General features: G+C 36.9%; 1 protein-coding gene across 1 annotated transcript; it reads right to left on the bottom strand.

Moving 5' to 3' along the window:
• Positions 1–23,971, bottom strand: LOC124167313. The gene is made up of 10 exons (XM_046545278.1): positions 22,882–23,971; positions 22,635–22,770; positions 22,515–22,558; positions 20,953–21,147; positions 20,352–20,577; positions 18,151–18,384; positions 12,575–12,846; positions 10,646–10,800; positions 3,774–3,961; positions 1–2,506 (listed from the first exon to the last, which is right to left on the bottom strand). The coding sequence occupies exons 1-10, from the start codon at positions 23,803–23,805 to the stop codon at positions 2,319–2,321; spliced, it is 2,562 nt and encodes an 853-aa protein (XP_046401234.1). The 5' UTR covers positions 23,806–23,971; the 3' UTR covers positions 1–2,318.
• Between the last annotated feature and the right edge of the window lie 581 nt (positions 23,972–24,552).

Genomic DNA, 24,552 nt, shown 5'->3' with positions numbered 1-24,552 from the left:
TTTTTAAATAAAAAATTTATTGCAAAAAACCTATACAATACGTGATCCTTTTCCCATACAGAGAACCAGATGGCACAAAATATGTAGGTATTTTAAGAACCTATGCCATCCAGAAGGCCATGGTTCATTTCCTTCAATGATAAACATTTTATATTTCATCAGGATCATGAAATAAAAACGACCTAATATTTCCATGATAATTAAGTTGTACTTCAAATGCCAGGGTCTCACACACCACTCATTCACTCAAATAGATCCACTAATTATTTAATTACAAGACTCATTTAGGCATAAATACAATTAAAATATTAGCTAAAAACCAAAGAAAGAGCCAAAACAAGGAGATAATTACATGAAGTTAAACGGAAAGCAGAGAATAAAATTTACCGATATCCATAAGAATGGGTATCTCATTCACATATGCCAAGTAAAACTACGCAATTGAGAAATTAAGCTCAAGTGCATTCAAAATAAAGGTGTGCAGATGGTGGAAAATATTAAGTAAAACCATGGCAAACTTGAAAGGCAGTAATCCCATAATACATATATATACACAGAACGTATTTCCAACAGAGTACTTGGAGAGCTGAAACAAGTGTTTAATCACGGCAAAAGTCTAACTGCTGTTGGACTCAAAATTAAACATCATCAAGTGGACGACAGAACTAACTCTAATTACAGGAGTTGTGAAAAACATTTTGGCCCAACTCGAGCAAATGGTTATCAACAATGAACACAACAAATGGAGAAGTAATAAAAAATAGATGAGCATCCATAGTTCAGAATCTCCACAGAAATCACACAAGTTTTGGGGGAGTTCAATTATGGTGCAATTAAATATTCTCCATGCAATAATACAAGGTAAGAAACTTTAAAAACATACCAGTGAATACCTCAACAACTTGCATGCAGAATTAGAAACAGCAATATCGATAATTATGTAAATTACAGTATAAACTCTCACTTTGCTCACATCTTCTATTTACATACCTCATTAAATTTACTATTTTGTACCACCAAGAAAACTCCTCCCCTCTTTCAAGGGAGAAGGTTACTCTCATCACAATATCCCCTTAGTTCTTCACTCATTAAGTTCTGAAAATGTCACTGAACATTATCTGAAACATGGCGATTAATTGTCCCCAGCTTAGTCTATCAAGTCCAAAGGGATATGAAATGCATTTCTTTACACTTTTAAAATTTCAATTCTCACATTTTGCAAGGCACAGGGTTTTTATGTTTGGACACTTTTCAGATGCAGGAGACCAATTGAACAGACATATACCTGCCATTCCCATCCTCTTTAAGGACTGCAATTTATAAATACAATGCCCTAAATCTTCAATATTTCTCATAAGGTCTGCATTTTTTCTTTGAGACCTACAAAAAACAATAACATATGCCCACTTCAAATACCCATTTAAAATACATAGCTATGCACATTGACATCATATGAACACAATTTTGGATCACTTTTGGGTTTGATTTTTTAAAAATCACAACATTTTTATCGTTTAGATTGCAGGCATTGGCTGTGTAGTTTCACTCTAGCTGACTTGAGTGCAGGACTTCTAGAATGATATGCATGTGATTTTGCCAATACTTATCGTCATGCTTTGGCTGTCATGTAGTTTTCACACACCTATGCTCCCTAGGTAAGAATCACAAACATTAAAAGGGATCAACATGAGATTCCAACCTCATCCAGGATGCTATGCTAATTCATAACTTTCCCAACACCCATTTTCAAGCACATTAAACCATCTGTCACATGAAGGTTTTTTGATGAGACAGTAAACCAGATAAATAAAGGCTTGTCTCTGTAAGACACATGATAGCAGAATTTCATCCCGCATCACTAATCTCAGTAAAAACTGTAACAGAAGAAAATGTATTTTATTTTCTGGGGGACTTAAAATGTTTAAAAATCCATTGTCATAAAAGTTGGAATTAAAAATGCAGATCCTACAAATTTAAACACAACCAACATTACTTTTGATAAAAATATGAAAGCGAACAGTACTAATTGGGATTGCAGTCACGGATTTCATTTTTCAAGAACATTTAACAGAGAGGAGACTGCATTACCTTAGAGTCACATCAACAACTTGAAAAACAAATCCCAGGAAATATTAGATCATCCCTCCAGAATGCACCCACAAAACAGTTAATGATTGACACCTGCAATTGCACTTAACGGGCAAAATCTCCCAAGATAAAGTGAACTCAAGTCAAAACAGCCATATTTCTTCATTAATTAAGATCCACAACTGGAATCTTTCAGTTTAAAGACGGCAACAATACGTGCCCGGGGCCTTTTAAGTGCGTTCGATAGGTGACTGCCACTGACGGTCTTGAAGGGACAAACGCTTGTTATTGGAGGGGTGGCGATGAAGTACAGATGGCAGTGGTGTGGAGTTGGTGGCAGTAGGAGGGATACAGGAAGCCTCTGGAAACCTTTCATGATACCTCTCCAAGCGCAGATACTTAACAGTCACCAAGTTCCCTGTAAATCAATGAAAAGTTAAGTATTTTTAATAACTGTGCGCATAGAGTAGAAGCAAAATAAGACGTCAGTTTTGGAAGAGAACTGGTCTAGGCTTGTAATCCTCTCACAGTGTCATACCCTGAGCACTCTCCCCCCACTACTCTTCGCTATTATCAGCAACATCTACAATTGATATGAAAACTGAATTACGTTTGGCCTCTTGTGTACAAGATTTATAATGATGAAGCTTCATTATGCTTATAAATTTGAATTTCATAAAGAACATAGAGAATTTATCATTATTGAAAAATTCCATCATTATATCATTTTCTTTGCTACATCAAGGTAGCAAAGAAAATATGTACAATGATTCCCTCAGTAACACCTTCATGTCATAAGGCAGCCAACAATAAAGAAATCACTATTTTTATTCATAAATTTGATGCATATACTTCAAGACAATGCTGCATTAAGTTTTCGTTTTAGGTACATTCCAGTTTCCTGAATGTTTGGAATATGTACTTCAGTGGGTATAGGTTATGCACTAAGGTAGTATACATGGATTGGAGATTGGTAAAAGTCACACATGACACGAAAATGAAATTCAGATCACAGATAACAGCCAAGTGAAAATTTTAGTGCCATGATTCACACTGATGATGTATCAATTATTATGTATTAAGGACCAGAGCATTGGGAAGTATTGTTCCTTAGTGTGATAGAGCTAAAGAAAACATTTGTGATATTTTAGTCAGTAATATGAAATGATTGACCTAGGATACTTTCAACACTTTTAGGGCATAATTTTTAATACAATACTGATTGTGAGTGAAATATTTATCATTCGACTTCATTTGATGAATTACTCCAAAAGTTTAGTTCAAAGCTATTTTAAAATTTAGGCGGAATTAAGAATAACAATTGTTAACACTGATATATGGGGAACCATGAGGAGATTATGACGATGATAGAATAAAAAAATATTTCCACCACTCGAAACAGAGACAAGGCCTTAAATTTACATTCCAGACAATTATAAAAGATTTATAAAACCAATAAATTTTCTCAAATCACTTAATCAACAATCTTAACCGTGAAATCACCCACAAATATCCCTCAGCTTCAGAAATTCCAAAGAAGAGGCAAAAACTTGTATTCCTAGTCTTCCAGAACTACTAGGAGAAGTGATCACTTTTGGTGGCAGCTTGAAAGGTGCCATTTTATTCACAGACTTAAAAAGCAATTTTATTCTCTGATGACAGAATTTTCTGCAGAGGGAACTTACCATCGAACCACCATCCATGCATCCCACGATATGCCTTGCCTGCATCCACACGAGAGGCACACTTTATGTACACACAGCCTTCAGCCGAACTCTTGTCCACAGCAACATGGACAACAGCTGCACCACTCTCTTCACACTTCTCAAGCACCGCATCTTCTGTGGCAACCACCCAAGATTCTCCGTACTCACTACACAATGGAGGATAATCAAAACAGCGTAAAGACAGAGCAGAGTGAAATTATGTTTCTCCAAATACCTACATGCACGTTAATCTCCAGAAATACCATAGCATTCCTTGTAGAGAATGAACTAAACTAAATTTATAAAAGTACCTTCTTTTCTGTAGATTCTCTATCCAAAAATTCACAATTATTAAAGCACCTTACATGAAGAAAATGGGATGTGTGACTGACTGAATCATCCATATACAAATTTTCAACCACTTATAGCAGAGGTAGAGGGCTAAAATTTGGCACTGGGGTGGCTGACTGGAAATTATCGAGAGGAAAATTCTGAAAACCATAAGTTTCTATTACCCTCTATTGTTATTACATCCAAATATTGGAAATTTAAAATTTCTGTGTACATTACAGAACTTGAAGATGCCTAGCTCCCAATCTCTTTAATCTTTGAGCAATGTTGTAGTTTGAACAGTCAATATATCAATGACTCATATAATGTACTACTTATTTCTCTTCACCCAACAACAGATCAGCAATTTCCACCTAAAATTTCAAGTTTTGTCACAAAATGTTACGTAGAGTTCAACGTGTATTTGATAAGCCGCTATACACGGTAATTGACCATGCTGAATAATCACGTGATGGTTCACAGGATCATGTGAGCAAAATAGACAATGTTCTAATTATCTCTGAATGATCATGCGCATGACGGTTCATTCGCGAATTTTTCTGTTATACACGGCGAATGATTTCATTTGCATGGTCATTCACCGTGTATAGTGGCTTTATGAGTAGCAATTAATTAATTAACCTAATTAATACCAAGTCAAACATTTTTACTAACCACAACTAAATGACTTACACGCTCGAAATTAGGCAGGATTATGACTGATTAGAAGTAGTACAATTTAGTATATTTACCAAACCTGAATGCTTATCCCAAACCTAAAACATCACTCAAAACTCTCAGACAGAAAATCTGGAGTAGTATTCCACAAGGGTTTTAGGGGTGCAAGCTCATGCAGCACGGCAAGTAAAAACATAATAGGTACAAATCTTGACTTTTAAATTTTGCAGCTTTCCTCTCCCCCATGATGAAAGACATACCCAGGCACTAAGATATGCTTCAACAAATTTAAATATTTACCAAAAAGAATAGTGCCAATGAAACTTACTTAAAGGTTTTCTAGTAGGCAGAGAACTGACAGTACTCTTAAATATAATTAAATTCAACTTCCTTAACCATGAAGCAATCCCCCCTTTTTGGCACATTTAGTTCAACTGATCCAGGGCACAGTAAATAACTTAAATAAATGGCAAACTACATTGTGTGTGTGCGCATGGAAGGATGTCTCCCTGATAGACCTCAACCTCTTCAACTGCTTGCTACAAAGAATATCTGACCAATACATCCCTCTTCACCATGGTAATGAAGGGTTATCATTGGTGATATGGAGCCCTTCCACCACATTCAAGCTTCTAGTTTTAATTTAATGGCAATGAAAAATAGCAGCATGGAAAGGCATACAGAGGCACACTGATAGAGCAAATATGATCAGCTGGGTTGTCTTCAGAGCTGAACAGGAAAAAATGTATCCTTACTATGCAATTCTTTATACGATATGATGATTTCCTAAATGATATACACAAGACTTCTCCCTTTCTACAAGGGCATTAAGATGGAAATTATATCTGTGTATACTTAAAAAAAAAAAGGTCCCAGCCAGCATGAGCAAGAAGAGTCGTACAGTGGAGCCTGTACATAATAAAGTTGAGGGGACTAGAAGATTACTTTGTAATTACTGAACTTCATTTTAAGTTGGCCCGCACTTGTAAACTTTGGACTGAACTTAAAAACAAAGCTGACTGTAGTATCATCGTGGAAATTATGAAATAACCTCGCACCGGGAAAAAATACCTTAAAATATTTAGAAAAAGAGCTACCATCCAAACTGACAGAGAAAACTGCTACCTTTTCTATTTCAGAGCCTGCCCCTATCAACTTCTATGGAACTCTTCACCACAGATGATCAAATGAATGTACCAATTCAACTAGCATTTGTGCAGTTAGGGTGGTCAAAAGGGAAGGGGTTATTTTGTCACCTTCTATTCATAAATTCACGCAACTCCTCTGTTTTCATTTCGAAATTTTCACCAAACTTCACAATGTGTATCGTAGATATTTTGAGGGACAAGCCACCCTTTGGAGAGAAGAGGTAGGCAAGGCTTTAAATCAAATCCCATTGAATTTTGGTCAGACTTGGAGTACGTAGGTACAATATGAATTAGTCTTAAATTGATATATTTAAATAATATAATTAACTAGTTGCTCTCATGACTTCCAGGTTTCCACTGCATTGTTTCTTGTTTGATAACAACTGATCTGACGTGATCTTAATGTTAGAAGGGGAGATTGTTGCATAAAGAAAAACTGTTGTCATCAAACATGTAACAATGCAGTGGAAAACTGAGATATCATGAGAGCACCTACAACTCATGGTGGAGACCTTCGCAAGTAATTAGGTAATTAGTTACCAACCAATGCTAATTTCTGTGCTGAAGGGAATAAGATACTGAAGCTCTTCTAGCCAAGCTCTTCAAAATACTGGCAAATGGTATCATCAATGATTACCGTATAAGCGTGTGTAAGAGGCGCACCTTTTTTCCCAGAAATTGCAGCCGAAAATGAGGGTGCGCCTCTTACACAAACTTCTTATCTTCCCCCCTCCCCTTCACCGGTCGCAAGTCTAAGGGGAACTGAGTGGCCTTGGTTTTCAGTGTGAGTCAGTCATCTGTAATCCTAGGTCAAAAACAAGCGGCAGACAGGGGAGTTTCTCCCTTAGTGACGTATTTTTTAAATGCTCCTGTTTGCTTTTCTTGTAAGCATCGTGCCGTAACGTCTGTACCCCAGAGATGAACATGGAAGATCGTGCAGGGTTTTTCGCTCGGAGGGCGTGCTAAATTTACTGCCATGAGTGGGCATCTCGCGGCATTTATACTGCATATAGTAATCGGTTATCAAAAGTAGAGAAACACGTATTTTTGAAGGACATACCTGGTTAATAGTCAATATCTGTCTTGCCGAGTAATTTCCATTACGATGAGGACCTGATTTTACAAAAATCATCTTCAGACGCTAATATGAGGATTATTACAACTGAAAATTATATTGGTAAAACCTGCGCTTTAAAAATTCGATTGAGTGTGTTCATTGTTGGACTAAATTAGGGATGGAAGAAATCAGAAATGCTTATAAGTGAAGAGCGCAGAAGGAGAGGTCCAGGGGAAGGAGCGCGATCCCTCAGTCTTTGAAGCAAGCAACGAAATACGGAGGGGAAGGAGCGAGCTCCCTCCCCTCCGTATTTCAAGCTACGAGGCTATGAGCGAAGGAGCACGGGAAGAACACGTCCGATCTTGCATGTGACGTCGTTGCCTCCAAAGCAAAGGGGCAGCAATGTGATATATGCAGTTTGCGTTGCCTTAAGTTTCCAGTCCGTCTCGTCTTGTTTTAATGCACTTATGCTACGCTTGTTTCTTCCGAAATTGTCCTGTTTGGATTATTTTGAATAATAGTAGCCTTGTTTTAACCATAAATCTTTGTGTCAAACAATTAGAGCTTAAAAACTTAAATTCTGTCAGATATGCGTCGCGTTAGATCTTTCTTTTTTTGAACCTCGTGCGTGTCATACAATTATTGAAAGCTATCGATATATCTTCGGGCTCAGTAGATGACTAACCTAGCATTTGGCCTCCATAAACTGGGAGATCGATCAAGGCCAGTTGGTGAGACGGGGTAGGGATGAAACATGTTTCCATTGTTCCCTTGTAACTTGATGTTTTCCTATTTTCCTGTGGGGTCTCGGAAAGGAAAAAAAAACGGCAGAGGCATTGGCTGATGGAGGACCGAGTGTGGTTCCGTTAAATCTACGACGTGGTTATTATCCTACGACGCTGAGACTGCCCCGATTTGTTGTCCAAGCTCTTGGGAAGGTTCATGCTATGTGCCTGTCGTGTTTTGCCTTAAAAATTTCCACGGCTGCAATTCTATTGCAATACTCCAGCGAGAGCATTTAAACAAAATTGTTCGTGAATAGGACAAGCATCGTAGAGCAACGGCGTATGCGAAGAGAGGATCGGAACTCTTTCTACTCCCTCTTATGCCGCTATTACCGCTAATTAATATTGAAAGAGAAAAGTTCGATAACTGTCGAAATTCCAGGCGTGTACGTCTGCAACACCGCGCGATAGTATTTAAAAAAATGCCGCAAAATTTTTTTCTTCATCGCTCCGATGCTCAAAATAGGGGTGCGCCTCTTACACACGCTTATACGGTAATATGTTCACAACCTATGAGCCTAAGAGCCCTACCTAATCACTTTACAACATGTTTGGTTACCTGGTGATCGCTAGCAACCACAGCCATGAAGCTGGGCACAGCCCTCGAGGCTCAGTCACTGAAAAATGAAGCAGTTGAGTCACAGAAGACCGCCGCCCTCCATCTTTTCCGCCCTGGTTCTTTCCCACCAATACTCCTGAGCCCTTGATCTCACCCCTCCAACGAGTCTTTATCTTTCATCCCAATATTATTGAGAGAAGATACCCCCCTTGTTCAAGGTGCATAAGTTCAGCACATCGATGGCTCAGTTCTAACAACGGGTATCTCAAAAATAGCAACTTTTCAAGAGAGCAAAAGAATGATAAATTTCTTTTACTTTCACACTGAAATTAAAACCCAAAAGTTCATAAAAATGAAGAAGAAGCATTCTTTCGCAAATGAAGAGTTGTTCTTCGCTTGTATTTTATTTTTAATGTTATTACACTTTGTTTAAGATACCTGTCTCAAACCGGCCGAATTTGAGATACGTGTTGTTAGAACTTAGCCATCGATACGATATTCTGAACATCAGAATACAAGGTGCGGCAACATAATTTCCTTTTTTCAAAACTTATTAAATTCCATTATATCAATTAGAGACTTTTAACTAGTTTTTTAAAATGTAGGCACATATCTTAACTTCTGTTTCACACAATTTTGAAGACCAAGCCAGGTAGGTGACGTCCCCCATTCTCCAGACAATGAGTAAACCATTTTCTGGCATTTGTCATGACTGTTACCAGCATATCAGGGGGTATGCTGGCAAATTCATCCCAAATGTTGGTATTTAAAGCTTGCAGGGTCCTTGGACTGTGCACATAAACATGAAATATCAAAAAATTTCATTGAAAAAATCACAAGGGGCCAAATCGGGAGAGAGAGCCGGCCACTCCAAATCGCCCCTAGTTGAGATGAAGTGCTCAGGGAAGTGTCCCTTCAAAACAGCCATCTTTGCTCTTGAAGTGTGAGCCAACTGAACGGCGCATGATGGCTATTGAATTTTGCAGAAACAAAACTTTAAAGTCACGCCTCTCGAACGAGACCACTGGCGCTTTGATACGACATCAACCGACAGAATGGCACCCTTTTAAAAGAGGAAATTATGTTGCCGTACGCTGTAATTATCTATGGTTGACTTACCAACCTGAGAACTAGAACATAGCACTGAGTATTAATTTTCAACTAGTCTTTATCTAACTTAGCTCATCACCATGGACCAAATGATTGGCGAATCTTTACAACTTCTAGTAATCACAGAGGGTATGAGTTGCAAGGTGTACTTTGGGTGAGTTTTGCTCAGCACTTGACAGAGGTGGGAGTTGGCATATTCTTCTAGATTGACAAGAGTAGTTCCAGTGCTCATGATAGTTTTCCCCTCACTTTTGTAGGCAAAAATTATTTGTTATTGTTAGAGCTCACAGCATCTTATAACATATACAATGTATCCATTATCTTTTATAACAGCTTTGAAGAGGCTGAAAGTATATCTAGCTGTGAGAAACTATCGTTGTTACGAGTGGGAATCATTTCAGAATGCCTTCATTAAAAGTGGGATATTTTTTCAAATGGCAAAGAGGCCTTCCTCAATGGGGAATGGCTTTCAATTTTTATCAGCAGATTATAAGTGGGCAATACTGAATTTAGGAACTAGGTAATAAAGGATTACTCTTTAGAGACAGCATGGGGACAAGTCTGCTCCAAGGACAGCCCAAAATACCATTCAGCCTCCATATGCATCCACAGCTCGCTACTCATTATGATCAAGGAGTATGAAGCTACGCTCCAGCAGGCAGTTCCTCAGGTAGCATGGATAGTTTTTTGGCTTAAATTTATTCACTAGCAACTCATTAAAACTTATTATACTTACAGACATGAATCTATGTCAATTAAAATGGTCATGAAAAAGTTGCCAACCCTACATAATTTAGAGTAAACATGTACCAGATAAAAATACACCACCAATTGATACCAGATATCTATATCTTTTTACACACATTAAAAAAAGTATCATAATAATTCAGGAACTAGCATCAGACATTATAACACTGACAATTGAAGCGCCTAGTCTTTAAGAAGTCTCTCAGCAACACCGAAAGATTCTACATGGAATACACAGTAGAAACACATATTTTTGAATCCATATCAGTCCACACTGTAAATATTTTCAGGGAAATCGAGGATCAATAATTGTCAATGCAAGGTTTCCAAATTAGTAAAGGGCCCATAGCTAAGTTCCCAATCATGCTACCAACTGTTAAAATGAAGGTAATCCCACTAAAGCCAATTAAGAAAGTCAATGAGCATTGGGCACTCACATTTCTGGATCAAACATGTGCCTGATTTTGAGGCAAGGCGTGGGAGAGCAAGGCAATGAGTTCACACTGCCTTCCATCGTCTCAAATGCTTGCCCCTGCCAAACTTTTCTCTTCGGATTTTGCTGTTGACCTGGCTGATGGTGGTTAAGCCCCACCTGGTTCAGACATAAATAAGTGAATGAGCCCAATTTGTAATGACTTTAAATAAAATAGGCATGCATAGTAAATATTAATCAATTCCTCAACACTAGTTTGTTAGTAACATGGTATACCCCAATGAAAAATTATTCCCGGTGACTTCCAATAATACTAAACATCAGATACTCAACCAGGATCAGTGGCATAACTGTAGGGGGTATGATTGGATGTATCCCCCCCAAAGCCTCAGAGAAATCAAAAAATTATATGAAAATCTTGTTTGGATTTGATATATAATAACTGCATCTGCTAAAAGTTACATTTTAAGTGCCAAAATGATGTAAAAAGCATTTTCAGGCAAGTTACTTTTCAAAACTTTTCATGAAATCCCTGTTTCCCGGGGGCAACCCCCTCATCCCCTCCCAAAGCCCCCACATCCCCCCCCAAAGCTTATTCCTAGTTGCGCCACTGACCAGGATTAATGAGAAATAGATGGAACCATGAAACTTAAATTGCTCATTAGTTACAGGTCATATGGATACACGCAAGGTGTAATGATAGGCCACTTAATCAAAACTTAATTCAATTGAGTTGAACACGATCAGGATTGAAAATTTCCTAACATTTAGTCAACCTTCTTCCTAAATGTATACTAAATTTTTGCTGAGACAAATAAAAAAGTTGTGTATGAAAAAGAAAAGATGGGTACAGAATTTTATTTTTATATAAAGAAGTGCAACTAGCCACGTGTTTTTTAAGCCTGTATTTCATACTGATTTTAAAAAACTCAATAGTTTATAAATATATATGTTCTATGGAGATTTAACCAACAAAAACAAAGTAAAAACTTTTAATTTCAATTTTATTGTCATGCTTTACACAAAAATAGTTAATCGCAACATATTCTTACACAATTTTATATAACAATCATATTAGTCAAATAAAAATGAACAAAATGATACTGCACAAAACTTTAAACATGGCACCTCAATGCAGTTATTTTATGTGTAAAAAATTAATGAATTACAAGTAAAATATAACTTCTAAACTACCCAAGTTACAAATGCAATATAATTACACATCCAACAATACTTAAAAAAACATGAGTCAAAACACTGCTGATAGTAGACCAATATCGGAACAAAAAAAATCACTTCAAAACTACGAGCTAAATTTGATAATACATCACCTAATACTTTAATTGAAGAACAAAAAGTGTCTTCTGCAAATCAAATGGGAAAATTCCCATGAAAAGAAAAATGTTTTTTGGGACATAATCACAGGCTAAAATACATTGATAATAAGTTACAAACTAAGAGAGATAAATAATCATTCAACCTATAAAATAATCCAAGCAACCCCAATGTTATTGCACTGGGATGAATTTAAAAACTTGTCAATGAATAAGGGTATTCTAAGCGCATTTCGTAACAATCGTGACTTTTAAGTTCCCAGAAAAAATTTAATTATTATATAGTAATATTAAAAAATACAAGTAAAAATTAGTGAACATAAAAATACAGGTAAAACTCTAGAATATATGTAAGCCAATGAACTAACCAAATAACCTTAAAAGAATTAATATTTCAAGTAACCTTGGAGATTAGTTCCATTAAAAGGAAGCCTATTTCACGTGACTACTTAAAGGAGTCGAATAACTCTTGGATTACTTGGTGACAAAAATACCAGCATTTTTGGAGGACAATTAATAAACCATATAAAAGGTAAATCTCCGTTAACACAAAAAAAGGTCATGGGCAATTATCTTCAAGCAGCTTTTCCAAAATGTACCTGAGAGCGGTGAATTGAAGAAACTGAGTTCCCAGTAGAAGAGGGTGAATATGTGTTCAAGTATGTTGCATTGGCACTGGAAGGAGTTGACGATGCCAGAGGCGATGACGCTGAATTGGAACGCAGGCCTGGTGGAGAGGGAGGTGGAGAAGCCGATGGCAACCAACGCCACACACGAAACTCCTCACCAGAAACCATTTGCACCTCCATACGAACCCTTGACTCTCTCTCCTCCAAAAACTGCACCACTTCTTCCCACAATGCTGCTTTTTCTGAAAGTATAAACGACAACAGATTGTAAGCTTGATCCACACATTAGTTGAAGGATAGATTGCTGATAATTTACAGGTTGGTTCACCTATTTATTGTTAGATGTTTCGTAAAATTATTACTGTATTTCTCTGAATCTAGTCTCCCTCCTGAATATACATAGTCCCCCCCCCCAAATTTTGAGGCTTCAGTTACGGGAAAAAAAAAATAAAAAATGCATTTGAATATAACCTCCCCTTTACTTTTACCACGGGGATTTTTGGAAAAAAAAAGGGGGGATTATATTCTGACAAATATGGTATCTGGATGAAAAGAATTTTCACCTTTGAAAAATTACAGCACCTTTTAAGTATTTAAAAAAACTTGTTAGAATATACCCGATTCTGGGGCCGTATTCTGTAACTCCAAACCGATCGGTGCGGCACCGATTCGTCGGGTGCGACGTCACACCGACTCCCGGTAAGAAGTCGTGCGATTCTGTACGAACCCGGTCGGTGCGGCACCGACGAGAGGACGGGAGATCGTCGGTAGCCGTACCGACAGCAAAAAGGTGTCGGTACGGCCACCGACTAGTGGGTTTCATGAATCGTGGGTGCGCATTGTACGTTTTATTTTGTTTTTATCTCACCACCGAGTAAATAATGAGGTTTTCTGCAATGTTATCTTTTTCTGCCCCTTCGAATACGCCTCTATAATTCACTGTGTCATCATCTATATTAATTACCTTGACATAAATATAAGATATTGGTTAATAAACATTAGGTTTGCCTCTATATAATGACTTTCTCTCATTTATGTTACCACTTTCACTCGCTTGTAATAGGATTTCTTTCACTCTATCATCATTTATTTGCTCCTTTGACATAAAAAAGATATTTTTGATTAAATATGAGTTTTGCCGCAATGTTATCACTTTATCTCACTCTGAATAGGCAACTATTATTTCACTCAATCATCATTTGGCGTTTCTCTTGGCATAGAAATAAGATCTTTTTATTTAAGTATGAAGTTTGCCACAACGGTATCAGTTTCTTTCATCTGTAACAGGCAACTATATTTCATTTTATCGTCAGCCATTGATTCCCTTGACGATGAAAGAAGATATTTGTTAATAAGTATGAGGTTTACCGCAATATTATCATTTTCTCTCACTTGGAATGCGCAACTTAAACATATGTATTTCACCCAATCACAATTTCTTTACTTCCTCGTCATTACACTTCTTTTAATTACACCCAGTTCCATATTTTTATAACAATTTCCTAACTTGTTCCTCTAATATGACTTTTACATTTGCTTTTGAATCCTACGTTCACGTTCCATGGTATGTTATTTTCGTCTGCTACGGTGCCAATGGCATAACCTTCCGTTGATAACATTTAGACGGAACTTACTTAATGACAACTATATTACCAAATCATGAATAAATAGCAATATACGGAACCAATATTTAAAAAAAGAAACTACGATCTCAAGGATAGTTTCAATAATTCATTCCAGCAACAACAATCTCCATCACATACAAACTTTATTGTTATGTTGTAATATTGTTTCCTTCGATTCTGTATGTACAGCATTACTACCACACATTATATAAGCATTGTTAACAACTTATTCAATATCGTTTATCTTAATCTAGCAATAAGTCGTAATTTCCGCAAATAAAAAGATTGAGAATGACGACAACAAACTGTGCCAATGAGTCTTCACTTGTTTTTACCCTTCTTTCATTGGTGCAGACACGTTTAACTTCGGATATATTCGGATTTTCCCTGTTTGGGAAGGAGAGGGAACCGTACCGACTGGATTGATACCGACGACCATACTGAATCGCTGAATTTGCCGTCGTCGGTATGGAAACCGTCGTCGGTACGGAATGATGTGCCGTCGGTGGGCTGGGAAGGGAAACCGACCGGTGCGGTACCGACGAAATACAGAATACGGCCCCTGAAATGATTGGATCCTTCAAACACTCCAGCAACAGCCATATTAAGGACTTGACTTATATTTTTTTGACGTTTAACAGTAGAAATACAATTATTTGTTTCTAATTACCCCTTCAATAAGTGTACATGAAAATAGGAATACTAATGCGTACAGTGCACTTTGATTTACTAACAATAAATCCTCTTAGGGATGAAGCTATAGATCACAAACCAAAATTTGACATAAACCATTGCATGATATCGATTAAAAATTTTTTAATTGATCTGCCTGATGCATTCAAAGCTACTAATAGAGTAAAGCTATATGTCAACTGGTGACCAAATATCACATTCATCTCAGAACTTTCCATTGCAGACTAGTCTCAGGCATTGAGGGATCCCCAACACTCGATTCTCGGAGATGCATTTCAATGATGGGCCCACTAAGGGTGACACAGAGTACCAGAGACTTGTCACAAATGCTATTCCAAAGCAATTGTTCACAGGCTCTTGGGCTCATCAAGAAAAGTAAATTACAAAAATAAGGAGAAAATTTGGATAGGCACTAGGTGCAGCAAAAGTACTCATAGGTGCATGCAAATTAAGCAAAGAAGACACTCATCAATTCAGAAGATTTTTAGAATGCCACCCCAAGAGATAGAAAATTTGAATCAGTAAAGGGATTAAGATACCATAAAACAGGATTAAAGTTTTTGACTGAAGATAGTCTGAAAATTTACTGCATGAGCATTTTTGTGTAATTGAGTCAATGAAATTCTTTTCAAACATACCATGAAGGCAGACAATTTCACAATGTGGGAGATGTGGGATAAGAGTTTTTTACAGCTACCTAATCATCACCAGTGTTTCACAAATTAATTACGATCTTTGACAATTTTTCTAAAGTCACGCGAAAAAAAGCTATGGACTTCAGAAAGTATGTCCTACGTACTTATAACTCATTAAGCATTATGCAGGGCCTGATTCACATTCCAAAAATGCCATTTAGGATAAGCTTGGAAAATCTTTGACACACTTAATATGAAAAGATAATACGTTATACAAGAACTGTGAAACCTACATACATTTACAAAATAATCCAGCACTCATTGTTCCACATTATTAGTACATTCATTTCGTGATGTTAGCATAGTGGATATTGTGGCTGTAGCTGAGATAAATCCATCACAGATAAATTTTAGTTAAAAATAAGAATTTGAAGAATTAAAAAAAAAAATAAAACTTAACCATTACTACCGTAAGAGTCCAAAACCTTAACAGCAAAAACTTGAAATCAGCCATCATAATGAAATGCAAACAGCAGTCTATTTTTCTATTTTAATTCCATCTCTCGCACCAACATTTTTCAACCTTACAACAATTTTTTTGTAAACTTAAGTATTTCTCAAATGAACTCTAAGTGCTGGTCCACATAAACTTTTATTTCCAACCCCTTTTTTTCATTTGCCTTTAATACCCAAGGCCGCCTTTATTACTACAGTGAGTCCTCGTTCTACGTCACCCCGTTTAACGTCATTTCGCGATAACGTCACGAAAATTTTGAGACCGTCACTCGTTTATCGCACCTTTGCTTCGCGATAACGTCAAGGCTTTTAAATTTCGCGCGAAAAAAAAGGCGAAGCGGCGAGCGTTGCAGGTTGTTCTTTTTGTGGGCGGTAATACAGTCAGTCTAAACGAAGTGTAAAACGGTGTGTTTATTGTTAATTGTGATTACGGTTTTAGCAAAAATTTCTGCAAAATGAATTCTTGCGTAGTTGCGCAAGGTTTTACTTATTATAATGGTTTTCAGGAACCTAAAAAGTGATTTCAAGGCATTTTTCCATGTAGAACTCGGAACTTTTGTCGTCACTTTTTTCACCGTGTTCACAATAATTTTGGTTCCTGCAACTGCGACGATGTTTCAGCGATGATGATGCCCAGGCGACGCTCGACCGGGCGACCACCATAGCGAAGCCGAAAAGCAAATGCGGGAAGATACAAAAATGGAGAAGGATTTACGTCACTGCTGCTATTGTCGTCAATGAAGACAGGAACTCGTATTTATGCGATAGTTTGGCATTCCCATCGTAAAAAATGCCCCAGATATGATACGCTAATATTTTTTTCACGTAGGAATTGTGAGGTCTAGGAGCCAATATTCACTTTTAACATTGTTTCTTATGGGATATTATGCTTCGATTAGCGTCATTTCGTTTATCGTCACATTTTTCAGGAACGGTAAGTGACGTTAAACGAGGACTCACTGTATATACTTTCATTCCCAAGATGCACCACCCTCCATACCAATTATTGACAGATTAGATAAAAACTTCAGTCAAATCACGCATTCTTTTCACTCGTACAGTGATTGGAGTTGAAATTTTATTAGAAGTGTGTGACCTTGTGATTGCATGGTATTTCTTTTTGGAATTTTAGGATCAGCAAGCTTGCAGATTAATCATTTCATAGAATATTTTAGATGAGTTGCGGGAGTGAAGTAGAACAATCTGACGGGAAGAATTGGAAGTGAGATGCTGCATCAATGATAGAAAAAGTCAGCTATTACTGTATTTCAATCCTGATCACTGAGTACTGTGACACCTGGATATTGGCTTCGGATCACAAGTATGCATGCATATCTTTCGTGCAATCACGGCAAATATAATTAGGCAAGAGTTAAAATGAAAATAAACAAAACATAGGAGTTTTTAAACTATGGAAATAAATAAATGTGTCCAGAGTACAGTGCAACTGCTTTTTATTATTTCCATTAAAAAATCTCATCAAATATAATGGAAATTTTGACAGATGCCTAGAAGGTACAGAAAAATTAAATACGTAAAAATATGAAATGTGCACAACTTATTGGTAGCAGTTTGATTATGCTGAGACTTAAAGATAAAGTGAAAAATCTCACAACAATTGAACACTCAAGAGATTTATTGCACGTAGTCTCCGAGCGTGGTTTCACTGCCATTTCCACATGCAAAACAACTCTAGAGACTTTAAGCCTCTTGAGGATGAATAGCTTTAGAGTGCAATAAAATTGAGATAACTCTCATGATACTCAGAGTTGAAAATTAATAACAACAACGCAGTAAAACCAGCCTCTTAAGGGAAATGACAGAATTTTCACGCAATAACTTTAAGCTAACTACAGGATAACATCTGGACTAGATAACTAAGGTATTAAGTTCAACCAATTCAGGCATGATGGAGTGGAAGTTCAACACATCGAAATTAAAGTAGCACTTTTACACTGTTGAGGAAAAGAGCAACAACCTTATATTAAAAAAAAAACTACTCCATGCAAAGAACACTAGACTATGAGAAATGTTTAGCACTAAACTTAAAAAAGAGCATTGTAAAAGGAGTACTTACTCTGTCTCTCTGAAGGAGGAATGAGTTGGTCCCTTACGTGATTGATTGCTAGATAAGCACCCTCTCCAGATGCAATGCCATCTGCACCACTGCCTAAAGATGCTTGGTGCTGCTGGTGAGCAGACAGGAGGGCCAAGGCCTGCTCCACTAATTGATACACTTCTTTCTGGTGACGCTCTTTGCGGCGAAGGTGCCAAGAGATTCCGACTTGACACCACCACAATGCAAAGAAGCCTGTAACATTAAACCATAAAGAGCTTAAATTACATTAAATTATTATAGTTATATTAAAGACATTAAATAAAAAATACAGAGAAGGATTGTGAAGTTGATGTTCCTTGATACCTTGTATCTGTAGCTATTATGATATTGGGCATTTACTACATAATTGTTTTTTCTTTGACTTTAATGAATTCGAGACCAATATATCATAGGTAAGGCAAAGAATTGTCACTATCAGTAAAGCTTTTGGCAGTGAAGGGAGGTGGCATTAAGCTAGCTAACTGAATGCGTCTTTTTCTGGTGTAACCCATAGCCATGTTTCCTGTGGTTTCCTCTTTTCATCAGTTCACCCAGGAAAAGAAGTTGTTCATTTCATGTTGAAGTACTGGAGGAAGGTTAACAGGGGAATTTCTCCATGCCACCAGATGATGAAATTTTCACTACATGAATGAGCCACAATATGGTTTTTTTGTCATCTGGTTCCAAGGCATCTCCTACAAAATTTTTCTTGAAAAGGTTTGTCGCTAAAGGGGACTTATAAAATTTAAGGTTTTGGGAGGTAGCTTTACATTGCCCAGAGATGAATTGCCTTAGTAAATTAGAGGGAGTTAAAGGCAAATGTCTCAAAAGAGACACTGCAAGGGGAAAAAAGTATTTCACATCATGAAGGGAATGGTTAAGAAGGACTTGCATAAAACTAAAATACATAGAATTTAAATGAGAGGATGGGCATTGTAAATTTTACCTACGTACAAGCATAAATTGTATTTTCACCAAGTTTACTTGAACATTCTATGAATCTAGGAGAAGAAACAAGAATTATCTACAGCTCATTTCTGCTGAAATATCAATGATAACATCCATATCGTGATTTTTGACAAACGTGCTATCAATAAACTTCCTTGCTGCTATGTTCCAATTACAACTCCATTATTTTTTTTCCCCCTTTTCTTGACCTTATTTAATATAAAATATGGTATTTCCTGGAGTATAGGTCATTTATACAAAAGTTAGCAGCCAACGTTTCGATTTATTTTCTTAAATCATCTTCAGGGCTATGTTAGAAACACACTTTTTCTAACATAGCCCTGATGATGATTTAAGAAAATAAATCGAAACGTTGGCTGCTAACTTTTGTATAAATGACCTATACTCCAGGAAATACCATATTATAATTACAACTCTCTCACTCAGTCGCTGAGCAAAAAGTTTGATTCCAAAAGGTAAATCCTCTGAATCCCAGACTGGGACATTACATACTAACAGATTAACTGCTGCTAACAAAATAAAGCAGGATATCCCCAAAACCATTCATCACAGAAAAATTAAACACTATCTGCCCGAGGTAATTGAGTTGAAATTTCCTTTTCACCAACTACTACAATTAAGGGCCCCCGCACACTGGCAACTTTTACGAAGCAACTATTTAGTTGCTTTGAGGAAGTCCCAATGAAACACACAGCATTGACTGTGGCCCCAAGCACAGGTGACTTTTTAGTTGCCGCAACTTAACAGTCACTCATGTGCGAGACCACAGTCAATGCTGCGTGTTTCATTTGAACTTCCACAAAGCAACTAAATAGTTGCGTTGTAAAAGTTGCCAGTGCATGGGGGCCCTAAGAGGCAGTAAATTACAGGAATTTGGCTCAGCAATTTATGATTGAGCAATCTGAAATTCTGATAGCAAATGAGAGGAAAGTTTGCTGCATGCTATTAAGACATATTAATACATCTCTCTGAAGATTTGTAATCTTAGCCAGCTTCTACGAAGGAAATAATATTATCCCCAAATTGGTTTTCAACAGTGGGAACATTTTTTCTCCTTGGAGCAAAAAATTTGGCATCCAATAAAATGACATAATATGAATTGTAAAAACACTATTTTCAAAGAAGTATCAAACATTCTATAACCAAAACCATGAGCAACCATTTTTTACATTTGTTCAAAACCCTGAAGCACTAAATCAGAAGACACATACCTCCACCAACAGCCAAAGCAGATACTAAGAGACCCACTGCTTTCTGCCACAGCACACAGCCCCAAGAAAGAGTGGGCTCTGGAACTACGTAGTATTCTTCAGCATCCAGTCCCAGAGATATAGCATCAGTAGGTGATATCACTTTCACGCCCCACTTCGGATTCTTCTGAATAATGATTCTAAGATTCCTCAGGCGATGGTCAATATCTTTAACACCCTTTTCATCCTGAGTTGAAATTGAAGAATATAAATGTATATTTGTCAATAAAATTTCAGAAGAATAATATGCATTAAAAAATTATATTATATCACTAATTTTAAGTGGAATCTAGCAAACTGTCTCAAATTAAAAAAATACAAAAGGTAGAAAAATTACGAACATCACAAAATAGGCAATAGGAAACCAAAATGATAGTGCGAGAAGATGTTCAAGGTAGTAGCAATACAATGCTTCTAATTTTAAATAATCCAGATTCAGTAAATTATTAGTTAAAGATTTCATTGTGTATGTCTTATACATACACATTATAGGCAACTGAAAAATAGAGCATTACTTAATTTCTCTGACAATATTACCATTTGATCATCCTCATGAACTTACCGCATTAACATTTTTCAAGAAAGCAAGGTGTTCCACAGCTTTGGAATGTGACACAACAGCTGCATTGACAGACTGACTACCCCCAAACCAACCAACATCACATTGTGCTTTGGCAGCTTTTTCTTCAAGCCAAGGATGTAGGAGTCGAAATAATTCGAGAGCAGGTTGTAAATTATTTCTATCCACACAATTCTCCTGTGTAATATAAAAGAGGCTGAATGTATTTCTACAGGGTAATGAAATTTTGTTAAGTAGTAATTACTTCTTAGCAACTCTTATAAGTCTTATAGGCAAGTTCTCCTGCAATGCTTCATACAGATTAAGCTGTTTCCCCGCTAATAGTGAATGCTGGCAAGTTATTCTGATAAAATAGTCCCCCTTTTAAACTATGCATTACCCACAAAAATATTCCAGCAAGACAAAGTAAGGAAGGTGACCCTGGTAAGAACTATAATAATAACAGGATTTTTAATTTCATGGACAGCATAATTTGATAAAATGTGCTTTATTATCCCAAATTCCATTACTTTACAAAATTAAATGCAGACATAAAAAACATTATAAAAATAAAATAGAGTAAGCAAAAATATAAGTATAATTGATCAATTCATTAATAATGCATGTAAATGACGAAAAAACATTTATAAAAATTGATGCATTAAAAGCTACTTCAAAATGAACACTAATACATGTCCACTACTGAGAAAAAAATCTGTGATGCAAAACCATATTTTCACAATGTATTTCACTATGCACCATCATATGATTGACAAATAATTGTAAATCACTTTCAAGTTGATTTTTCATTCATTCTCATGTGTTAAACATTGGTATTTCTAATTCATTTTAACAATAGTTACTACTACATTTACTATAGAGGAAACCCAGTACAATACTGGTGCATAGGAAGTTAATGAAGAAACAAAATTCCATGACATACTACAAATTACTAAACTAAACACATTTAAATTTAAACCCCAGGTAGAATTATTCTTCTTATCAGCAGGTTTTCCATGATCTGAGAACTGAATTGCTAAAAAAATATTTTTGTTCTAAATTCATTAACACTTATTACTGACTGAAAGCTTCAACTTTAACCCTAATCTAAACTAAGAGACAAAATGTTAAATTTGATATTTGTTCATGTAAAATCAATAGTGTAAACGAAAACTCTCCAGCTAGTTAAGGATATGCTGAGACATATTTTAGAATAGATTTTGCATAAATGTGGGACAATCTTCCGAGGTACCAACGCAAAGCTTCGATCCATCAAGGAGTAATCGGACTACACTGTAGAAGAATAATAAATAATCTTTGTCATTAAAAAATCAGAAAAACAATATAATAATATGGTTGGTTGACCAACAACAAAAAGTTTTAGAGAAAGAATATGATTTCTGACATCCAAATACAAGACTGTGTAAAATAAATAGGTATTAAGAAACCTGGAGAGTTAAGGACTCTCGGGTTAGTGATTATGGTATGTTGTTTCAGAGAGCATGCTGTAAGGGAAAGTAATTCTTTTTCTTTAAACATCAAATTTTGATCGTAAATGAACTCACCTGCGGTGAATTAGTATTTTCACTGCACAATGGATAATCATTTCCTGAAAAATAGGAGATTAATTAATACTTGTAATTGGAGGTAATCACATGAGTACAATTCCACACAGCTATAACTACCTTGTTTGTTTCCGTCCCGTGTCACAGCGTCCAATGCACTTGAAATGGCTGAATCCTTATACCTGACACTCATGTATGTCACACCTATGGCCAAAAAGAACAAAGCCGCCACAACCACCAACACCATTGAGATTGACTGTAAAAGAATACAATTTTTTATGTTTTTTAAGTCTCAGTATCATCTGAATTCGAATAACATATTTTATCTGAAAGACACGATCAGACCAATTTATAAACAAAGTCATACCTGCGTATCCCAGAATTTTTTCTCCTCCTCCACAGGAGCAGTGTTACTTCCAAACTGAGTTGATATCATTGCTCCCGCTCTTTGTTTGTTAGACACAGTAAAGGGGGACAAAGGGTGAGTAGATGGCAGTGATGTAGAAGCACTTGCAGAGGTTGAAATTTTTTGTGTTGAGTATGACGATGAAAAGCTGTGATGGCCATTGGGAGTATAAGGACGACTGTCAGATTTCGTAGGCAGTCTCCTTCGTGGCTCATAAGTGCTGGATAGATTTGTGCGATCGGATGAAATTCCAAGACGTGACGAAACTGAACTCAGGTAGCTTCTGTTGCTGCCCAGGCTTCCATCGGCGTTGTCAGTCGCCGGTTCTTCCCCAGCAACGTCCGAATCTGAGCCCGTCTCAAATCCGTCCCTCCTCAGAGTAGATTTTATATCGGTGAAAGAATCATTAGTTGACCGGGTTGATCGCCTACCCCTACCTCCTGCGGGGCTAACGTTAGATTCAAAAGAGCTTGGCGGCAAGGTAGATGAAGTCCGCGTCTTCGAAGCATAGTCCCGCTGACCTCCATCAGAAATGTCATGAGCATTAGCGTCGTTTCTTGAAGATGTTTTAGGTGAACTAGCATTCGGCTTAACTCCCGTAGATTTGCGTCTGGAAGAAGAACGTGGGGTAGATTTCGAACTCGGAGGAGGCATGGTTAACGAGTCTTCGTCCGCTTCACTTTCCTCCTCTCCGGAGCTGAACCGGGAGAGGCTTCCTCTACTTTTCTTCCCTGGAGCTTCATCGCCGGATTGTTTTTCAATGAACTGCTTAAGCTTTTTAATTAAGATTTTCCTGGTTGTATCAGTGACAGGTCCAACTGGATATCCAAATTCCGTTAATCTTTTCCGTATCTCCCCGTCGGACAACGTTTCTAACGACGCCATTTTAAACAATTGTCAAGTTCAGTACTGTCAGATGCTTAGATTTAAAATTAGAATTCTTCGCTATTAAAGATTCATATTCACCTTAAAAATCACTTTTTACATTATTTTTAAGTTTTATATTGATTACAGAGATTAACAAGACTAATAAAAGTAGACGTTACATTCCCAAATAGCGAGGGTAGAGATTGGAGGGAGTGGTAAAATCAAAAAAAGGCTACGTGCACTAGTGTCATCTAACGTCATGTAAGGAAACTAACACTGTAGCACGGAAGGCTCTCGATACGAATCCGGGTTCCCGCGGTCAGTGATAGCGGGGCTTCAATTACTACGTCGAGGTGATTGATTGGCTTTCCATCTATTCCCAGGTAATGATGACTGTCTTAAAAAAAAACCTGCATTCATCAGAAAGCAGTTACTGGTGTACACCTAATGAAAATGTTTATTTCTGGGTATCTTAACGACATAATTTCAGCTTCTAGAATTCAAAATCGACATACATTATTTGTGGTGCTCATGCATGTTTGGCAAGAGTTCAGTTTCCATCAAATGCACTTCATGATGCATTGCACTTTTATGAAAACTTTTAAGGCAACTTTACAGTGAAATACTCCATGAGCACTAAAGCAAATAATTAAATCAATTATTTCAAATAGTAAGATGGTTACTCTCAATGCAAAATTCTGCCACTAATTAATTTCATAGAACAGGCTGGCGAGCGGCTCAGTGCTGGCAATGATACATCTCTAC

Source organism: Ischnura elegans, chromosome 10 (assembly GCF_921293095.1).
Source record: "Ischnura elegans chromosome 10, ioIscEleg1.1, whole genome shotgun sequence".
NCBI lineage: Eukaryota > Metazoa > Arthropoda > Insecta > Odonata > Coenagrionidae > Ischnura > Ischnura elegans.
This window is presented reverse-complemented; position numbering and strand designations above follow the sequence as displayed.

Bases quoted from the DNA above. Each gene is read 5' to 3' on its own strand.
- LOC124167313 (XM_046545278.1), bottom strand. From the start codon at position 23,805: ATGGCGTCGTTAGAAACGTTGTCCGACGGGGAGATACGGAAAAGATTA. The intron at 10,801-12,574 runs GTACATTTTGGA...TGTCTGAACCAG, and splicing joins CTTCAATTCACCGCTCTCAG to GTGGGGCTTAACCACCATCA. The intron at 3,962-10,645 runs GTGAGTGCCCAA...TCCATTGTGTAG, and splicing joins CACATGTTTGATCCAGAAAT to TGAGTACGGAGAATCTTGGG.